Raw genomic sequence first — 21,592 nt, forward strand, 5'->3', positions numbered from 1 at the left:
AGGGGCCGCCGTTTGGAGTACCTCCTTTCTTGGGAGAGATATGGACCCGAAGAGAATTCATAGGAGCCAGCTTGAAACTCCTGGATAACAACCTTCTCTTGAACTTCTACCATGCCCATCTGGGCAAAGCCCAACCTCCAGGAGAGGGGCGTAAAGGGGGGGGGGGTACTGTTACGCGTGCCACCTATGGTGCGGCCCTCTCACCTTCTCAGACGGACTCCAGATCCTGGCTCCTCTTCGCTGGCGGCATTGGGCCACCAGCTCTGACCTCGGGTTCCTTCCAGTGCCTCCGGCCCTGCCATGCCACCCAGTGTTGCTAGTCAAGATGTCCCTGTTCATTGGGCCTCTCCGCTTGGCCCGTGGAGAGACGCTGCCATCAGCGCCTCACCTCTTCCTAGGCGCGCACGCGCATATCAGTGATTCTTTTAAAAGGCCCGTGGCAGGAACTTGGCCACGGACCCGGATGCTGATGTCAGACTCTTCAGCGTATAAAAGCCCAGGCCTTGATCCATAGCATTACCTTTGCAACAGGTCTCCTCGTACTCATTGCTGATCCTAGATTCTTCTTATCGTGTGTTCTTTTTTCCCTGTGGTTCCTGGTTCCTGCTCTCCTAGTTCCTGTTCGTCTATGTGTTGGACTGACTTATTGGATTTTACCTCCGCTACGCCTGACTACTCTTCATCTTCTCTCCAGCCCCAGACCTCCGCTATGCCTGACTACTGTTTGCTTCTCTCCAGCCCCGGATCTCCGCTATGCCTGACTACTTTTCTGCTTCTCTCCAACCCTGGACCTTCGCTACGCTTGACTACGCTTGCCTTCTCCGTGCTCTGACTACGGTCTTGAATGACTACGCTACAGACTATTCAGTGTCCAGAATTCTACGTTGCTTGCCACAACTTCTACTCATCGCCGGCTCTATGCCTAGCCTGTCAGTGACGCCTCTCCTCGCCTATTCTCTGGACATGGACTTTCAAGGCTTCGGCCTTCCTTTGCTTTAGTGCCTTCAGTATCTCCTTGTTCCTTTGGTGCCTGAGTTCCAGTACCGAATCCGGTCCAGGATAGGACTGCGCTATCTACCGACTGCTGTCTCTGTGCTGAATCACCTTTCTTCTCTAGCTAACCTCGAGGCCCACCTAAGTCCAACTGGCCCCTGCACCCAAAGGCTCAACCTGAGGGGAATGAGGGCTGGTATAAGTGAAGCTTCAGTGGCCTCTAGCTTCAGCCCATTCCACCAATTCAGCCCTTGTCTACAGGTTGCGTCAACCCCACCTCAGCCCAAGGGTCCACCTCTGACGCAACATTTTCTTACAGAAATGGAACCAGATTTTAAATGTGTTCACTTGTGTTATTATTTGTGATAATTGTGGGTGGATCCTTGTGCCGGTGGCAGATGACCACGTCCACGGGGGAAGATCCCGAGAGGGACTACCAGTCAGGCTTAGAATTGGGAGACAGACACACACTAGTTCTTTTATTAAACTGTTTTAGAGAACCACCAGAGGTCCCTCAGGTACTGGAACAGCGATCCCAGGATGGCTGAGCTGTAGAGAAACTGAGATAGTGAGTAGGCAGAGTATGCAGAGTTCAGGAACAGAACCTTGATGGTAACACTCACACAATAGTCTCTTGGAACAGCCCAGGAGCTGGAATGAATTAGGCCTTCGAGGAGCGAGTACCTGGTTCCAGGGAAAGCTCTGAGAGAGAGATGGTAACTCAGTGGTGTTGTAGGCAGCGGTGACTTCCTGTCAGAAGTTATATTCAGTAGCAGGTCCGGGAACGTGGGCCCTCGAGGAGCGAGTACCGGTTCCAGACTGCGACCTGAAAAGCAAGAGAGAGATTGAGGCCCCCAAGGAGCGGGTACCCCTGGTAAAGTCCGAGGAGACAGAGTAGCAAGATAAGTGGAGAGCGAATCCCATCCGCAGCGATACCTGGAGGCAGCTAGGTAGGAAACCCTTTGCTAACTCGAATAGCTAGCAAAACAAGAGACCTTAAATATCTGGCGATGATGACGTCATCTCAAGGGACACCCCTGAGGTTCGCACCAGAGCTGGTACTTGAGTTGGGGCTGCGCTGCACGCGCGCGCCCTTAGGCTTCAGGAGAACATGGTGGAAGGCAGCATTTAGCCGGTCCGGGATCACCGGAGGAGGTTGGCAAGATGATGCTGCGGCAGCCAAATTTCCATCAACCAAAGAGGGAGTCGCCAAAGAGGTAAGATGGGCAGACTGGAGACGTCGGGCAACGACAGTCGCAACAACTTGATCTAATGCATTTCATCATAGACCATACACAGACCTCTTCTCTAGCTATTATAAGCGGTCGAATTGATGGAAGGCTTGAAAGCATGCAACCCAGTAGATGAATTTGATAACAAGTTGAAAGAGATGAATAGTGTGATTATATCATTTTCTACACAGGTGAAACAGGCCAAATATGACAAATTTTTGGGAGACGAAAAAGACTAACAAGGATCAGTTTATTTTTGGATGAACCCTAATTATGTTAAGAATAAAAATAGAAAGACCCAGACCTTTGAGTTGTTGAGTTCTTCTTCAGATTCTTCAGGCGAAGAAACTGATGTTGTGAAAGAGCAGAGGTCTTTTTTTATCCCAAAAGCGTAACAAGCATGTCAGATTTCAGGATGTGAAGAGTTAGAATTCGGGAGCCCGAGAGACAGCCCAGACAGGTTTTTTCAACAACATCAGCGGCCAGTAACTCGATTCAACAAGGGAGTCATCTTCAGTAATTAATTTATCTTCATCTATTTTGACGCCGGCTCAGGTCAGTGTTTTGGAAAAGGGCTTATCCTTCGTTCGAACTATTAAGTTTGTTTGTTTTGAGGTAGAGAAATGCTTTCAGCATTTTATTAGATCATTATGGCTGACGTTGTATTTTTCTAATATTGAGACCTCTATGTTAGACACCTCTATAGTATCTCCTAGATCTACCTGGATTCCACCTGGCACTTTAGATTCTGCAATAGCTACTTTTAGAGACTTAAGGCCTGATTTTTAATCCCCTGCGCATGGGGAAAATGGGGGTTATGCGTGTGGGTGGGCCTTGTGCGTCCTGTGCGCATTTTAGAAGAGGTCCGACCGCACACATAACCCCCATTATGCACACAAGAACCAAGCCTCTTCCAGGGGGCAGTCCTGGGGGCGGGAAGGGGGTGGTCCAGGAGGTGGAGAGGAGCTGGAGGCCACCGGTACAGCTGCTATTTTCTGCTGTGCAGGGGGATCGCTCGCCAGTAGCCTGCCGGCGCGCGCAACTTATGCCAACTCAGGAGCTGGTGTAAGTTTGAAAACAAGAAAAAAACAAAAAGGTAAGGCCTTCAAAGGGGTCGGGGAAGAGGGAGGAAGGGTAGGTAGGGGGGTAGGAAAGTTCCCTTCCAGTCTGCTCCTTAATTGGAGTGGACTGGGAGGGAACTGGGGGAGACTCGATCTCGTCACTGCACGTAAATTGGCCAAATCTACCCCCCTTGCGCATGGCAGCCAAATTTTATAAAATGTGCGCACTGGCGCTCGCATGTTATAAAATTGCGTGTCCATGTGCGCGCACCAGTAGCGAGCGCACATGGAGGCGCATGCATATTTTTTAAAAATCTACCCATTAGTTGTGAAAGATCTTAAAACACTAAGCACAGTTTCATCGAGAGCGGTTCTCAATTTAACTAGTGCAGAACGAGATGCCCTCACTGATCTTTCTGGAAACTCTGAATTGGTAATCAAATTGGCTGACAAAGGAGGTGCAGTAGTCATAATGAATAAGGTTGATTACAGACAAGATGTCATATGACAGTTGATGACTCTATATATTATAGATCTTTATCAGAGGATCCCACTCTACATTTAAAATCTATTATCGATCAGCTTATTGAAGACTGTCATATTAAGACATACAAAAGATAGGAAAGAAGGGAGAAGTGGTGATCGTTGGAGACTTTAATATGCCAGATGAGGACTGGAGAATCCCATCTGCAGAATCTAATAATAATAGAGAAATAGTGGATGCCCTACAAGTCGCTTTGTTCAAACAAATGGTAATGGAACCCATGAGAGAAGGAACTATACTCGACTTAGTGCTCACTAATGGAGATAACGTCTCTGATGTCCAGATGGGCGCCCATCTCAGCACCAGTGATCATCAAATGGTATGGTTTAATATCACAGAAAGAATACAGAAAAGAAGCACAAAGACCCAAGTTTTGCAGTTCAAAAACACGGACTTTGATGAAATGGGGAAGTACCTGGAGGAAGAACTAAAAGGCTGGGAGAATGAAAGAGATGTGGCTCAACAGTGGACCAATCTAAAAAGAGCAATTACCAAGGCAACTAATCTATATGTTAGAAAAGTAAAGAAAAGCAAAAGAAAAATGAAACCTATCTGGTTCTCAAAGGAGGTGGCTGACAAAATAAAGGCTAAAAGAACAGCGTTAAAGAAATATAAAAGATCCCAAAGGGAGGAGCACAAAGAAGAATATCTGGTACAACTGAGGGAGACAAAGAAATTAATCAAGATGGGCAAAAAGTCAAGCGGAAGAGAGGATTGCCAAGGAGATAAAGAGAGGTGACAAAACATTTTTCAGATACATCAGGGAAAAGAGAAAAGTTCAAAGTGGTATAGTGAAATTGAAAGGAGGAAAGGATCAATGTGTGAAGAGAGACAAAGAAATGGCAGAAATATTAAACGAATACTTCAGTTCGGTGTTCACTAAAGAGGACCCTGGTAAAGGACCGTCGCTGCTTAACAAGGAACTGGAGAGGAGTGGATTAGATGTTACTCCATTTACAGTAGAAAATGTATGGGAAGAGCTGGAGAAACTGAAAGTGAACAAAGCCATGGGGCCTGATGAGGTTCATCCCAGGATACTGAGGGAGCTCAGAGATGAGCTGGCAGGTCCGCTGTGTGACCTGTTCAATAGATCCCTAGAAACGGGAGTGGGGCCGAGTGATTGGAGAAGAGCGGTGGTGGTCCCGCTTCACAAGAGTGGGAACAGAGAAGAGGCTGCTAACTACAGACTGGTTAGCCTCACTTCGGTGGTGGGAAAAGTAATGGAGTCGCTGTTGAAAGAGAGAATAGTGAAATATCTACAGTCGGGACAATTGCTGGACCACAGGCAGCATGGATTCACCAGGGGAAGGTCCTGTCAGACAAATCTGATTGACTTTTTTGACTGGGTAACCAGGGAATTGGATCAAGGAAGAACACTCGATGTCATCTACTTGGATTTCAGCAAAGCCTTTGATACGGTCCCGCACAGGAGACTGGTGAATAAAATAAAAAGCTTAGGAGTGAGTGCCGAGGTGGTGGCCTGGATTGCAAACTGGTTGAAGGACAGAAGACAATGTGTGATGGTAAATGGAACTCTCTCTGAAGAGAGAGCGGTTTTAAGTGGTGTACCGCAAGGATCGGTGTTGGGACCGGTCCTGTTCAATATATTTGTGAGCGACATTGCGGATGGGATAGAAGGTAAGATTTGTCTTTTTGCAGACGACACTAAGATCTGCAACAGAGTGGACACGCCGGAAGGAGTGGAGAGAATGAGACGGGATTTAAGGAAGCTGGAAGAGTGGTTGAAGATATGGCAGCTGAGATTCAATGCCAAGAAGTGCAGAGTCATGCATATGGGGAGTGGAAATCCGAATGAACTGTATTCGATGGGGGGGGAAGGTTGATGTGCACGGAACAGGAGAGAACCTTGGGGTGATAGTGTCTAATGATCAGAAGTCGGCGAAACAATGTGAGAAGGCGATAGCAAAAGCCAGAAGAATGCTGGGCTGCATAGAGAGAGGAATATCGAGTAGGAAAAGGGAAGTGATTATCCCCTTGTACAGGTCCTTGGTGAGGCCTCACCTGGAGTACTATGTTCAGTTCTGAGATAGAGACAAGATGGAGGCGGTCCAGAGAAGGGCGACCTGAAAGGTGGAGGGTCTTCATCAAATGACTTATGAGGAGAGATTGAAGAATCTAAATATGTATACCCTGGAGGAAAGGAGAAGCAGAGGTGATATGATACAGACTTTCAGATACTTGAAAGGTTTTAATGATCCAAAGACAACGACAAACCTTTTCCGTTGGAAAAAAATCAGCAGAACCAGGGGTCACGATTTGAAACTCCAGGAAGGAAGACTCAGAACCAATGTCAGGAAGTATTTCTTCATGGAGAGGGTAGTGGATGCCTGGAATGCCCTTCCGGAGGAAGTGGTGAAGACCAGAACTGTGAAGGACTTCAAAGGGGCATGGGATAAACAATGTGGATCCATAAAGTCTAGAGGACGTGAATGAAGAGTGGGTGACTCGCGGGAATGACGTCTACTGCCTGGAGATAATATCCTTATTCAATAAACATACACATGGTTAATGCGACTCCAACAATGCTCTAAGCTTCAATGGCAAGAGGAAATGTGGAAAAAGATTTGCATTCACAAAAAGCAGGGAGTAGCTTGCTTGTTACGGCGGTTAATATCCCAAACCAAATAAGCCTGATACTTAACTTTCAAAACATACCCAGCCTAGCTCTCTGCTTCAACGGCAGGGGAGAAAGACCGATGCTTCATGCATACCCAGCATAGCTCTCTGCTTCAACGGCAGGGGAGAAAGACCGATACTTCACGCATACCCAGCATAGCTCTCTGCTTCAACGGCAGTGGAGAAAGACCGATACTTCACGCATACCCAGCATAGCTCTCTGCTTCAACGGCAGGGGAGAAAGACTAATACTTCACGCATACCCAGCATAGCTCTCTGCTTCAACGGCAGGGGAGAAAGACCAATAATTCACGCATATCCAGCATAGCTCTCTGCTTCAACGGCAGGGGAGAAAGTCCGATACTTCACGCATATCCAGCATAGCTCTCTGCTTCAACGGCAGGGGGAATGAAGAAAATTGGATCTATATACAGACAACAACCAACAAGGACTGAATTACATAGTCTGGGTCAACAAATAAGCATGGGTGTAGCTTGCTTATTGCGGCGGTTACTACCCCTAACTAATTAAGCTAGATATTCACTTAGATGCAGTTCCAACACTGCTCTCTACATTAATGGTGGGGGTGGAAGAGAAATAGAACCAAAAGGTTACTAAGAGCCAAGACTAACAGAAGTATGAGAAAAAAAATAAGTGAAATCTTACTGGGCAGACTGGATAGGCCGTTTGGTCTTCTGCCGTCATTTCTGTTTCTATAATAAAATGTGGATAACCTCCTAGGAACATTGTTTTTTGATGGTTGATTTCCCTAAGATGCCTGTTCTATATGTGTTGTCGAAGATCCATAAAACTTTGGATAAACCTCCATGGTGACCTATTATCTCTTCCTGGGGTTCCCTATTAGAGCCTTTGTCTATTTTTATTGACAAATTTCTGCCACCTTTTGTAAAACTTTTACCGTCTTTTGTTAAAGATTTCTCTGATGTAATTTTGACTCTGGAAAACCTAGCAGGTACTTTCTTTCCGAGTAAAACTTTATCTATAGCAACTATTGATGTTGTAGCATTGTTTATCCCAGGACAAGCAGGATGCTAGTCCTCACATATGGGTGACATCGGTAATGGAGCCCTATGTACGGAAAACTTCTGTAAAAGTTTCTATGAAACTTTTGACTGGCACCAGAGTGCCTACTGAGCATGCCCAGCATGTCATGATATTCCCTGCCACAGGGGTCTCCCTTTAGTCTTCTTTTTTCCGCGAAGCAATTAGCCTCGCGGTTATCAGGAGTCCTGTGGGATTCTCCACATATTTTCCTTACGGAAAGCTTTAAAAAACTTCAAACGCAGAGGGTCTCCCTTAGTTTGATCATCGCGGTGAGTTTTTTCCCGTTCTCGCGGTTCCGTGCCGTTTTTTGACTAAAAACAAAATTTACCTGAGCCTTAGGCCGTCGACGGCTGCCCGGCCACAAAATGGCTACAGGTTTTAAAAAATGTCCGAAATGCGCGAGAAATATGTCTATTACAGACCCTCACCAAGACTGTGTACTTTGCCTTGGTGAAGGTCATGATGTAAAAAATTGTCCCCTTATGCGCTACGATGACCTCGAAAGGTCGACGTCTACGGATGGACAAGATGGAGCAATTATTCAAAATTCAACTGATTACTGCTCCATCTACTTCCACACAATCGTCTCCGGCTGGGGCGATTAGGAAAGTGGTCTTGAAGAAACGTCACTCCGGTGACTCGGGAGACGCTCCTTTTTCCTCCCCCTCACCATCGTCCAGAGCGTCCACATCGAGTAGCGAAAAAGGGCGCGAAAAAGATAAACATCGCCATCGGCATCGCAGGCCGCAACCAGCAACCATCGCTCCGATACCCGGCGAGCCATCGGCGGAAGACGGGGCACCGAGTAAGAAAGCCCGGCTCCAAAGTAAGGCTTCCGAGCCACCGACAGGCCAACCCTCGCCGATTCCGGCGGAAGGAATCGTACCTCCTCAGGGCCCTGAGGTCGTACTACTGTCGCCACCACCGCCTCCCCCCATGGGTGCTCTGTTCACATCATCCATGCGGGCGGAACTTGACAGTTACATACGTCAAGCGGTTAAGGATGCCTTTATCGAGGCGATGCCACGGCCTGCCACTCCGGTTCTGCCATCGACACCGGTCATAGGAGGATCTCCGGTTCCATCACCGATTCCTTCACTACCGATGCCAAGGAAATCACCGCTCTCCTCGATGGCGCCGATTCCATTGCCGGTTCTACCTAGGCCGCAGCCACCGGATTCAGCATTGCCGATTCCCCGAGTACCATCGATTCCACCACGGCCATCGATCCCGATGGCACCTTCGATGCCTTCTCAAGAGTCCATTTTTCAACCATTGATGGACAAGCTGGACTCACTAATACATTGCTTCTCATCTCTACCACATCCTATAGATGTAGATGACAGTCAAGAGCCAATACCAGGTCCTTCGGGTGTCCCACCACCCCTCAGACCTCATACTCCACTTTCTGAAATGCCAACTAAGCCTACTAGGCCGTTGGAGCTCCCTCTGGATGATAGTGACGAAGAATTCTCCTCGGATGAAGACCTCCTTTCTGAGCCTTCTCCCCCAGAAGATAGAAGAAAGTCACCACCGGAGGATCTCTCTTTCTCCAACTTTATTAAGGAGATGTCTCAAACAATTCCCTTTTCTCTCATCTCTGAAGTGGACAGCAGACAAAAAACCTTGGAGGTGCTTCAATTCGTAGACCCTCCCAAGGAAATTCTTGCTATTCCTGTTCATGAAGTTTTACAAGAACTTATGTACAGGATATGGGAACACCCTGGGTCGGTGGCAGCTGTTAATAAGCGGGCGGATGCCACTTACCTAGTACAACCCATCCCGGGGTTCCAAAAAACTCAACTACCGCATCAGTCAGTGGTGGTCGAGTCGGCCCAAAAGAAGGCCAAAAGATTAAAGCAACACGCCTCCATACCTCCTGGAAAGGATAATAGGTTCTTGGACAATCTTGGTCGAAAAATCTTCCAAGCTGCTATGCTGGTAGCTAGAATAAATTCATACCAGCTTTTTATGAACCAGTACCAGCGTGACCTATGGAAGCAAGTTGAATCCCTGTCTCAGCAGTTACCTGACCATCTTCAGGAAGGTTTTCAAAACCTAGTGCATAAGGGCCTAGAGGCAGGGAAACACGAGGTTCGGACCACGTATGATTCATTCGAGACAACCTCCAGATTGTCTGCAGCTGGAATAACGGCGAGAAGATGGGCCTGGCTTAAATCATCAGAGCTCAGACCAGAAGTACAGGAGCGCTTGGCGGACCTGCCTTGCTTAGGAGAGAACCTCTTTGGCGATAAGGTCAAGGAGGCAGTAGCCACCATCAAGGACCATACAGAAACCCTCAAACAGCTTTCTCAGCTGCCACAAGAGGTACATCAACCTTCTAGGAGGCCTCCAAGAAGGGAACAAAGAAAGCCATATTACCGCCCTAGGCGGTATTATCCGCCAGTAGCCAGGCCCAGACAACAAAGACCTGCTCAACGGCCTCAGCCTCGCCAAAGACCTGCTAGGCCTCAACAACCTCCGCCTGCGGCGTCCACTTCCGGATTTTGAAGTTCAACCAGAGGGCATGAGTCATTATCAAAATCCCTATCCACAAGTACCGGTTGGAGGCCGAGTTGCTCACCATCTTCAAACTTGGACCTCCATCACTACAGACCAATGGGTACTCTCAATCATATCTCAGGGGTACCACTTGGACTTCCTCACTGTACCAAAAGACAATCCCCCTATTCCGTCTTGGACAGTGTCTCATCATTACACAATCCTGCAAGCAGAATTATCTACCCTCCTGACTGCCAGGGCCATCGAAAGAGTTCCCAGGCCTCAGTGGGGCACAGGATTCTACTCCCGATATTTCCTCATTCCAAAGAAAACCGGGGGTCTACGTCCTATCCTGGACCTAAGAAATCTCAACAAATTTTTAAAGAAGGAAAAATTCAGGATGGTGTCCTTAGGCACCATGCTACCTCTTCTTCAAAAAGGAGATTGGCTCTGCTCTCTGGATCTTCAAGACGCTTACGCTCACATTCCCATATTTCCACCTCATCGACAGTTCCTACGATTTCTGGTACAAGGTCAACACTTCCAATACAGGGTGCTACCTTTCGGCCTTGCCTCAGCACCTCGAGTGTTCACAAAGTGTCTAGCAGTAGCGGTGGCACATCTTCACAAGCAACAAGTACATGTGTTCCCCTACTTGGACGATTGGCTCATCAAGAGTCATACACAGAGCGGAGCTGTCACTTCTCTCCATCTCACAATAAGATTGCTTCACTCCTTGGGATTTCTCATCAATTACGACAAATCCCATCTCACACCATCTCACCAGTTGCAGTTCATAGGTGCAGATCTCAACACCATCACAGCAAAGGCTTTTCTTCCGAAAGACCGGGCTCAATCGCTCGTTCTCCTAGTACATTCTATTCGCAATCAATATACAGTCACAGCTCATCAGTGCCTCATCCTACTCGGACACATGGCCTCAACAGTTCACGTCACTCCCATGGCCAGACTGACCATGCGACTAATGCAATGGACACTCAAATCTCAATGGATTCAAGCCATTCAACCACTGTCCACTCACATCCAGATAACACCAGAGCTGAAGTATTCCCTTCTCTGGTGGACATCACCACTCAACTTGCTCAAAGGCCTACCTTTTCAACAACCAGTTTCACAAGTGACTTTAACTACAGATGCGTCCACCTTGGGATGGGGAGCGCACATTGCTCATCTGAAAACACAGGGCAAGTGGACAAAGCAAGAAGCTTCCTTTCAGATAAATTTCCTGGAGCTTCGAGCTATACGCTATGCTCTATATGCATTCAAGGACTGCCTTTCACACAAGACTGTTCTGATCCAAACGGACAATACAGTAGCCATGTGGTACATCAACAAACAGGGTGGTACGGGCTCGTACCTCCTTTGCCAGGAAGCGGCTCAAATATGGGACTGGGCCCTAGCACACTCAATTCTACTACGGGCCACCTACCTAGCAGGCATCCACAACACAGTAGCGGATCGCCTCAGCCGTCACTTTCAACCACACGAGTGGTCCCTCGACCCAGCGTTAGCAATCAAGATATTTCAACGCTGGGGTCAACCAACAATAGATCTCTTTGCGTCACATCTGAACTACAAGGTGAACAATTACTGCTCTCTCCTCTTCCGGCAGAACAGCTTACCAAAGGACGCGTTTGCCCGCCATTGGAACTCAGGCCTGTTATACGCGTATCCACCAATACCGCTCATAACCAAAACCTTAGTAAAGCTACAACAGGACAAGGGGACAATGATACTCATAGCCCCATATTGGCCTCGACAAGTATGGTTCCCCACACTGCTAGATCTCTCAGTCAGGGATCCAATTCGCCTGGGAGTAGCTCCCAATCTCATAACTCAGGAACAGGGTCAGTTGCGCCATCCCAACCTTCAATCCCTGTCCCTGACAGCATGGATGTTGAAAGCCTGATCTTACAACCATTCAACCTTTCAACTAATATATCTCAGGTACTTATAGCTGCACGTAAACCTTCCACTAGAAAGAATTATTCCTACAAATGGAAAAGGTTTACTTTATGGTGCACTCAGAAAGATTTAGATCCTTTCACTTGCCCCACTACCTCGCTACTAGATTACCTTTACCATCTCTCAGACTCTGGTCTTAAGACGTCATCTGTAAGGGTACACTTAAGTGCAATCTCAGCTTATCATAACAAGCTAGGAGATGCATCGATCTCCACGCAGCCTCTCGTCAGTAAATTCATGAGAGGCCTAACTCACATTAAACCTCCAATTCATTCCCCAAGCATTCAATGGGACCTGAACGTAGTTTTAACCAAGCTTATGCGTTCTCCATTTGAACCCATAAATACCTGTGACCTTAAATTCCTTACTTGGAAAACGGTATTTCTTATAGCCATTACATCAGCTAGAAGGGTCAGTGAACTGCAGGCCCTAGTAACTTACGAACCCTTCACGAAGTTCCTTCATGACAGAGTAGTCCTCCGTACACATCCAAAATTCCTTCCTAAGGTTGTCACGGAATTTCATTTAAACCAAACCATAGTTTTACCTACATTTTTTCCTAGGCCTCACTCTCACCAGGGAGAGAGAGCCTTACACACTTTGGACTGTAAGCGTGCGTTATCTTTCTATTTAAACCGCACTGCAGCCCAAAGAAAATCAAATCAGCTGTTTGTGTCCTATGATCCAAACAAACCAGGTAAAGCAGTGGGTAAGCATACTCTGTCAACCTGGCTAGCAGATTGCATACAATTTTGTTATGAAAAAGCAGGCCTTACTCTCCAAGGGCGAGTAAACGCACATTCAGTCAGAGCAATGTCAACCTCAGTAGCACACCTTCGCTCTGTACCTATTCTGGACATTTGTAAAGCAGCAACATGGAGTTCTCTTCACACCTTTGCAGCTCACTACTGTCTAGACAAAGAGGGAAGACAAGATTCAGCATATGGACAATCTGTCTTAAAGAACTTGTTTCCAGTTTAACCCCAACTCCTTCTTCATCCAACCTGCTGGGATTTCGACTGATTCATTCCAATAACAATACCTTACAGTCGTTTCAGCACCGAATGAATCAGCCTCTAGCTCGCTAATCACCCATATGTGAGGACTAGCATCCTGCTTGTCCTGGGATAAAGCAAAATTGCTTACCTTGTAATAGGTGTTATCCCAGGACAGCAGGATGTAGTCCTCACGAAACCCACCCGCCACCCCGCGGAGTTGGGTCCGATACGTTTTATTGTTTTATTTTTGGCTAACGCTATTTGCTACAAACAAAGACTAAAGGGAGACCCCTGTGGCAGGGAATATCATGACATGCTGGGCATGCTCAGTAGGCACTCTGGTGCCAGTCAAAAGTTTCATAGAAACTTTTACAGAAGTTTTCCGTACATAGGGCTCCATTACCGATGTCACCCATATGTGAGGACTACATCCTGCTGTCCTGGGATAACACCTATTACAAGGTAAGCAATTTTGCTTTACCAATGTTCTGCAAGAGGAAGCACTCATGATTACAGCCAGCAAAATGAGACATTGAGAGGGAACAGGACCCCTGCGGTTTTTGTATTGGACGCAAGGAAGTTGCAGGGAAGTTGAGGGTGTTGCAATAATCCAGACCAGTTAATACAAGAGACTGCAGGACAGTTCAAAAAACATCATGTTCTAGTAGCGATTTGATGTGTTTTACCAAGTGAATCTTGTATAAACTGATTGGATGTGTGACTGCATATTAAGTTTCGGGTCAAAATAAACACCTAAGTTCCATACTTTAGTAGTAATAATAATAATGTTGTCAATTGTAACATGTGTCGGGATGTGAGTGAAGAAGGGCTTCCCAGAATCATGATTTCTGTTTTGGTTAAGTTTAAACTTAGTTTATGAGGGACTAGCCAGGTTTTAATATATGATAAACATAGTGTGAGAAATTGTTCAGTTGAGTTCCAGTCATGGTGGGTGGGGAAAAAGAACTGTTTATTGTCTGCATACTTTCGATATGAGACTCCTAAAGTGGCCAGAAGCTGAGACAAAGGTGAGAGATAAATATTAAACAAGGCTGCAGAGAGTGCAGACCCTTGAGGGACACTGGTATTTATAATGCTCTTCACTATTGTTTGTTTGGATTCTCTTATCACAACTTTTCTTGGATTTATCAACTAATGAGGATGATGTGCATCCATTGGTGTGATTTGATTGGTTGACTTGTAATCCTAATCACAGCTGATTGGTTATTTTGCAGGATAGATGGACATCTATTTATGTTACGAGCTCGGCCTCCGGCAGCTGTTACAAACCAAGGACTTGGGGCCTTCGGATCCTATTACGATCCAAGGCTTGGAGGCCTTCAGCTACTATTACGAGCGCGGAGGCGCAGTCATTTCTGAAGCGGGCCACGGCATGACTCAGGGAGGAGCCCCAAGACACTCCGCGGGAGGTGAGCTGGTGCGAGCAAGGGTAACAAAGAACAGGACAAGGCTGAAGTGGAGACAAGGATACAAGGTCTGACCCTCTACCGACCTGCACGCCCCAGGATGACCAACAACACAATGATGATCGATGAACAGTCCTCCGACCATTCCAAGCCCTTTCAGACATGCCGCTGGGTATGGCAAGAAGCGACAGGCCGGACAGAGGACGAGGGCAGACAGAGTCCTTGGAACACAGAAGACTTGGGATGAAGACTGAAGCGAGGACACTGTAGACAAAGGCTCAGGCGAAGACACTGTAGATGAGGACTGAAGCAAAGACACTGTAGACAAGGACTGAAGCGAGGACACTGTAGACGAGGACTGAAGCGAGGACACTGTAGACGAAGACAAGGATCAAGGCATTGTAGACAAAGGCAAGGATCAAGACGCTGGGTCAAAACTGCGACGCAGCGCACCCTACACAGTCCACCCGTGGGACTGGTTGCAGACCATGCCGGACTCGAAGCAGGTTCGAACAGAGTCTTGACATGGACGGACGCAAATTGCAATGGGCTCCGAAGACCGGGACAAAACTGAAGCAGGATTCGATTCTCAAGGGTTAACAACGGACTGAAGCAGAAGTCTTCTGGAGGGTGGCACTGCGGAGATGAGGATGGCCTAGTACCGTGAGGCGCCCTACACAGCCCGCCTGTGGGCTGGTCGTGGACCAGGACAACAGCACGCCAGGAAAGTGGACATCAAGGAGCCAAGGCGTGGAGGCAGAGGCGAGGACAAAGGCATCAGGAAGGACATCGGACATCAGGAGGTACGAACAAAGAACATCTGGAACATGAAGACATCTGGAGACCTGGACGAAGGCCATCAGGAACATGAAGACGAAGCCATCAAAGCAGAAGAAGACCACGGAGGACCTGGTCCGGTCAGAAGATACAGATGACCTTGGAACCCGATCCGAAGGCCCGGAGTGACTAAAGAAGAGGCCCTCTTATAGGGCAGAAGCAGGAAGTTGTCATCAGGTGGAGCCCGGGGCATATCTGACCGTGGGCCCTTTAAATGAAGAGAAGAGGCGTGCGCCGGCGCCTAAGAGGAAGCAGGAAGAGGAAGCAGCACCATGGACAGCAGTAAGCTGCGCGCAGGGGCAGAGAGGAGCAGGCAGGCCTCGGGGCGGCCTCCAGGCTGCAAAATGGCGTCGGCACAGGGGCGACTATCACTTGCCACTGGAAAAGGTCTTCGGCGGCGGCACCATGCCACAAGGAAGCCCGCTGACTGGCACTTCCTCCTGGCCGCTTGGGTGAGGCGGCTGCTCGGCGGGGCCGGCCCTGCCAAGCATGGCAGGAACTGCTGCGGCCTCTGGGCCACAGGGGACAGCGGCAGCGGTGGACTGCCGCGATACTAAAGCAGGTAAGGTGGAGGGGCTGCCCGCTGCTCACCGCAGGTAGGCCCATAACAATTTAGCACTGCATGTGAGCGGTGTCCCACATGGAAGTGACATCAGACACCTTTACCATCAATATTCTGACAGTGCCTAATGCATGACATAAAGAGATGAGATTTACAGCATTCATACAGAAATAATATACCCCTGATAAAGAAGTGCCTTTGAAATACAGCCTGTATTGGATCTAAATATTGATTCTATAATCAGGGGTATATTATTTCTGTATGAACGCTGTATGGTCTACTTTCAATCTTCATGTGGTATAGACATCATGTTACATACAAATACATTAAGAATTGGACTTTTTGCACACAAAGGTTTATAGTGAATATTGAGATACCTTATTTTTTTATTGTAAATAATAAGATTATACAAAGATAGTTAACACTTTTACACTGCAAATTTTTCAAAAATTTAAAAAGTTGGACAGAGGAAAGGGGATACGATGATGAGATACCATTTATAAGTACTTTCCTATGTCCTCTTTTTTTATACATTGGTTTATATAATACACATAATGGGCTGATTTAAAAAAACAAAAACAAAAAAAAAAGCATGTACATGCTTAAAATTGGGTTTTACACATGTAAATGCACTTTACTCAAGTAAGTGGACTTTTGAAAATTGCTATGATAGTATTTTACATTTACAACCATAGCTCCTTGAAAATTACCTCCAAAGATTGCTCACTGATTTCTCTATCTCTAAGTAATTGCATTGTTTCTTTTTAAAAATTTGTCCCCAGAATGGGAAAAACATTTTTTGGCCAAGTGTAAAACAGGTATTTTGTTAGAGTGAACAAAAATATATTGTAATTTTTTAATATTGTTTTTATTATTAACAGAATCTTCTTTACTCATATGAAGATATTTGTCAAACAATTCCTCCAGTGTTTATGAATTTGATGGCAGGCAAACTTCGAAAGGTTAGTAAAAAACTGATATGTAAAATCAAGAGTGAAATAGTAAGAATAGTATAGATACTTTACATGTTGCCAGACTTAGTTAATTCCTGTATATTTATAAACTAAATTTTGATCTTGATTAAAATAACTATATAAACCATAAAGAGATACATTTTCAGTAGCCTGTTTGGGAATTATGCTTGTTAAGTCAGCCATGTGTGCTTCAGTGGATGTTCAGCCACATGAGTAGCTGAAAACAGTCGACGGCCTGCGGACATCGAGAAAATGGTGGGAGCGGTACCGACCGAGAATAGTGATTTTACTCACAGAAAGAATTAAAATATATCCCGATGGGAGACCCCTATGAAGGAATATTTTTCTCAAGGAAATTTTGAAATTTTTCCGTGAGGAAAATTTTGTGAGAAGTCACACAGAGCTCCTAATTGCGAGGCAAACTGCAGCATGGAAAAAAAGAGACTGAAGGGAGATCCCTGTGCTATACATCCCACTTTAGATGAGGCCACCAGTAGTGGAGAAGAAGTAACACTAAAGTCCTAGCGACTCGTGTGTGACCTGCAAGGTGGAGTCATGGACCCATTTCAGTACTTTCTCAGGCGTTGGGAACCACCATCTTCTCCAGGTGAAAAGGTACTTTTATATTGACCATGATCTTAGCTGGATCGATAATGTGTGAGGAGGTTCCAGGGAGTCCTTGGTCTCAAAGGACCATGAAAGATTGGCCTGTTGATTTTTCTCTGTCGGTTGGTATCTGAATTCAAAATCAAAGCGATTGAAAAATAAAGACTATTGGGCCTCTGTGGGTTTAGGCATGGGGCCTGTGAAAGATATTCCAGATTTTTATGGTCCATGTAGATCATAATTAGATGTCTAGCCCTCTCCAGGAAATGGCCCCACTCCTCCAGAGCCAATTTTACGGCCAGGAGTTCTCTGTCACCAGTAATATAAATGCTTTCTGTGGAGGTGAACCTTTTGGAAAAGAAAAAGCATGGTATGAGGATCCCTTTATCACCTTGTTGAGAGAAGACAGCCTCTACCTCAATGGCAGAGGCATCTACCTCCACAATGAAGGTCCTAGAGGGATCTGGATGTTGGAGACCAGGGTCTCAAACGTGTGCCTACTTGAGGAAATGGGAAGCATGTACTGCTTCTTCTGACTCCTTCTTAGTAAGAACTGTGAGTGGGGCTGCCAGAGAAGAGTATCCATATATGAACTATCTATAGTAACTGGAGAAGCTGAGAAATCAATGCAGCGCTTTTAGCTCTATGGGTCGAGGCCAGTCTTGAATAACCTTTACTTTCTCTGGGTCCATCCTCAGACCATGCTGAGAGACGATAAAGCCCAGAGAGGGCAGTTCCTCTTTCTTGAAAGTGCACATTTCGAATTTGGCATATAAGAGGTTCTCCTGGAGCCTCTGCAATATTTGTTTCATGTGCTCGTGGAGCTGTGCCAAGGTGCGAGAAAAGATGAGAATGTCATCCAGGTAGACTAAGACATGGGAATTCAGAAGGTCCCTGAAGATCTAGTTGACCATATTTTAGAAGACCAGCAAGGGTGATGTACAGGCCAAAAGGCATGACTAGATACTTGTAATTTCCATCACGGGTGTTAAATGCCATCTTGCATTCATCTCCCACTTGTATTTGAATCAGATTATAGCTTCATCTGAGGTCCAGTGCTGTGAAAATTTCTGTTCCTTGTAGTTGATCCAATATTTCTGTAATAAGGGATAGTGAGCACCTGTTCTTCCAGGTTATGCTGTTGAGAGCTCAGTAATCTATGCACAAGTAGAGAGAGCCATCTTTCTTTCCCACAAAGAAGAATCCTGTCCCTGCTGGATACGAAGGATGGATAAAGCCCCACTCCAGGTTTTCCTGAATATAGGCAGCCATAGCTGTGGTTTTGGGACCTGAGATTGGCATAGACTCTGCCCCTAGGCCAGGAAGCGCCGGCCGCCTCTTTCTCAGAGAGCTCATATAACATAGGAGATCCTGCCTCTCCGAGGAAGAGAAACAGAGGCATAGATGAGAGAAGGTCTAATGATTTTCCAACTCTCATCTATGCCTCTATTTCTCTTCCTCGGAGAGGCAGAATCTCCTATGTTATATGAGCTCTTCTGAGAAAGAGGCGGCTGGCGCTTCCATTGTGATGACCAAAGGCTGCTGGAACTTGGGTGCCAGTCTGAAATGTCAATGGGACACCTCCCTCTCATGGGCTCGCTCCTGGAACCAGAGGTCCATCCATATAGCCAAGGCAAAGAAGTCTTCTATTGTGGGCGGCAGATCCCACCCCACCATCCCACATTTTATATGCTCCACACCAGGTCTTGCTAGAAGATGGCAGTCAGGCTGTCTTCACCTCAATGGAGTTCTGTAGCCAGGGTGCACAATTGAATGGCGTAGTCGTCCAAAGTGCGACTACCCTGCCTGTGCCTGATGTGGAGCAGTTCCATAGCTATGGATGAGGCCCGACCAGGATTTTTGAAAATCTGTTGGAACTGTCAGAGGTTTCTCATCACGGGATCGTCTTCCTCTCCCATAGTGGTGTCACCCAGACTATTGCAGGACCACCCGGTAGAGACAACATGAAAGTCACTTTGGTATTTTCCGTAGGGAAACTGGTGTTCTGAAGTTCAAAATGCATTCTGCACTGGTGGATGAGCCCTCATTAGCCTTTGAGGTCGCCTTCATCCCTGAGCTGTGGCAGGAGATGTAGCATGGGTCCCACTAGCCAAATTAGGGCAGCTAGGAGAGGTGCCATTGCAGGTGCAGGAGCTTGAACATGCATGGACTCCATTCAGGCCTCCAAGCCTTGAAAGAGGCTGATGCTGCTGCTGGACCTGGAGGGCTGGAGATAACTTGAAATGGGGATGAGTCCACCAAGTTCTTGGGCTGAGCAAACTGTCATGGATTTGAGCTCTTGGCTGTGGCATCATAGATGCAGCCTAGCAAGTGATCCTGCTAGGCCCACACCAAAAGCTGGTGGACTCGCTTTTACTAGAACTGGACCTGGAGCTCTAGATATACCAGTCCTGTTCCCCACAGACTGAGCCCTTTGGTTCCAAGGCCTGGCAGAACTTAGGTGAAAGACTCATGTGGAATGGTCAATTAAGTCAGGATACGGGCTGAGGTCAGGGCTGCAGCAAGTAGGCAAGTCCGGGTCCAAACTGAGGTCAGAGCAGGCGGAGGTCCAAAGGAGTAGTCTTGTTCGTAGCAGAGATCAGCACCAGATGGCAGGCAAGAGAGTAGTCTAGTCCGAAGCAGGGATCAGAACCAGGAATCAGGACAGGACAAAGCAGGATGGACATAGGGAACCAAGGCAAGATAGGGCATTCATCACAAGACAACAGAGAGGCAGGGTAAGGCTGGAGCAAGATAAGGAGATGATGGCATGGCGGGGTCCTTGCTGTTGAGTGGCCCTTAGCGTCGGAGGGTAAGTGTGGTTAATCACGAAACTGTCCTGTGATTATCAAATGTTAAATTTGGAGAGGGGGAATGCTTCTGGAAGGAGATGTCTCAGGTAGAGAGAGGCAGATATCTCCCAGAACTGGGGGATGATGCCACTCTGGTGGGGGGGGGGGGGGGGGGGGGTGGTTCCTGCTATACCAAGTGGGGAGATCAAGAGGGGAATACTTTTTCTTTGGAGGAGAGGAAATCTCCCATCCTAACTAGCCTTTTCAGATTGGGCCATTTAGCACAGGGGATTTCGGAAGGTACTGTTAGTAGCATGCATGGGATATAATTTTGTATTACTGTGCACTCGCTGACTGGCAATATTAGTGTGGCAGAAATTTCATGTACAATCAGTGAAACATTGCATACAATGTTAAGTAGTGTTTTACCATACATATTAGATCAGTGGTTCTCAACCCTGTCCTGGGGACCCCCCCAGCCAGTCGGGTTTTCAGGATATCCACAATGAATGTGCATGAGAGGAAATTTGCATGTTATGGAGGCAGTGTATGCAAATTTCCTCTCATGCATATTCATTGTGGATATCCTGAAATCCCGACTGGCTGGGGGGTCCCCAGGACAGGGTTGAGAACCACTGTATTAGATGTTTACCAATTCACTTGAAAATATTATTAAACAGGGCTCTAGATTAGAGAAAAAATTGATCATAATTGTTAGGAGAATATATGTTACTTAAAAACAATGTTCTCTAAAACAACTAAAATGATCTACCCTGAAAATCTTTCTTCACTTCATTGATAGTGATTGATACATTTGTATGAAAAGATAGCAAAACTACGCTTTCTCCTTGACTGGAAAGAACATTATACATCTCTATGAAATCCTATTTTATCTACTAGAGCCCTGACCGACGTGCCGCAAATGCGCAGTAGAGAGCAGCTCTACTGCGCATGCGCGGGCGAGCACGTCGGCCAGAGTGCCCGAAAAAAAAAAATGGCGCTGGGTCGCTAGGAGCAGGAGTAGCGGCGGCGGTGGCAGCGGCGACGATGAGCAGGAGCGGGAGGAGTAGTAGCGGCGCGTGCGAGGGAGGGAGGGAGGGACAGCCCCTGTTATCGGTTGTGGATGAGCTGAAAGGGGAGGGGAATGAAAGAGGGGAGTGAGTGAGGGGAGGGAGGAGAGAGTGAGCTGAGGGGAGGGGAGGAGAGAATGAGGGAGGGGAGGAGAGAGTGAAGGGGGAGGAGGAGTGGGGGGAGGGAGGAGAGAGTGGGGGGAGGGAGAGAGAGAGTGAGGAGAGGGGGAGGGAGAGGAGGAGAGAGTGGGGGGGAGGGGAGGAGGGAAGGTGAGCGGGAGGGAGAAGGGGGAAGGTGAGAGGGAG

General features: G+C 47.1%; 1 protein-coding gene across 1 annotated transcript in view; it reads left to right on the plus strand.

The window, feature by feature from the left end:
• Positions 1-21,592, plus strand: part of DNAH8 (dynein axonemal heavy chain 8) — a 1,926,251-nt gene that overhangs the window by 556,685 nt on the left and 1,347,974 nt on the right. Inside the window, 1 exon segment of the mRNA XM_029592920.1 lies at positions 16,726-16,806. Coding sequence (XP_029448780.1) covers positions 16,726-16,806 — 81 coding nt within the window.

Source organism: Rhinatrema bivittatum, chromosome 3 (assembly GCF_901001135.1).
Source record: "Rhinatrema bivittatum chromosome 3, aRhiBiv1.1, whole genome shotgun sequence".
NCBI classification, from domain to species: Eukaryota; Metazoa; Chordata; class Amphibia; order Gymnophiona; family Rhinatrematidae; genus Rhinatrema; species Rhinatrema bivittatum.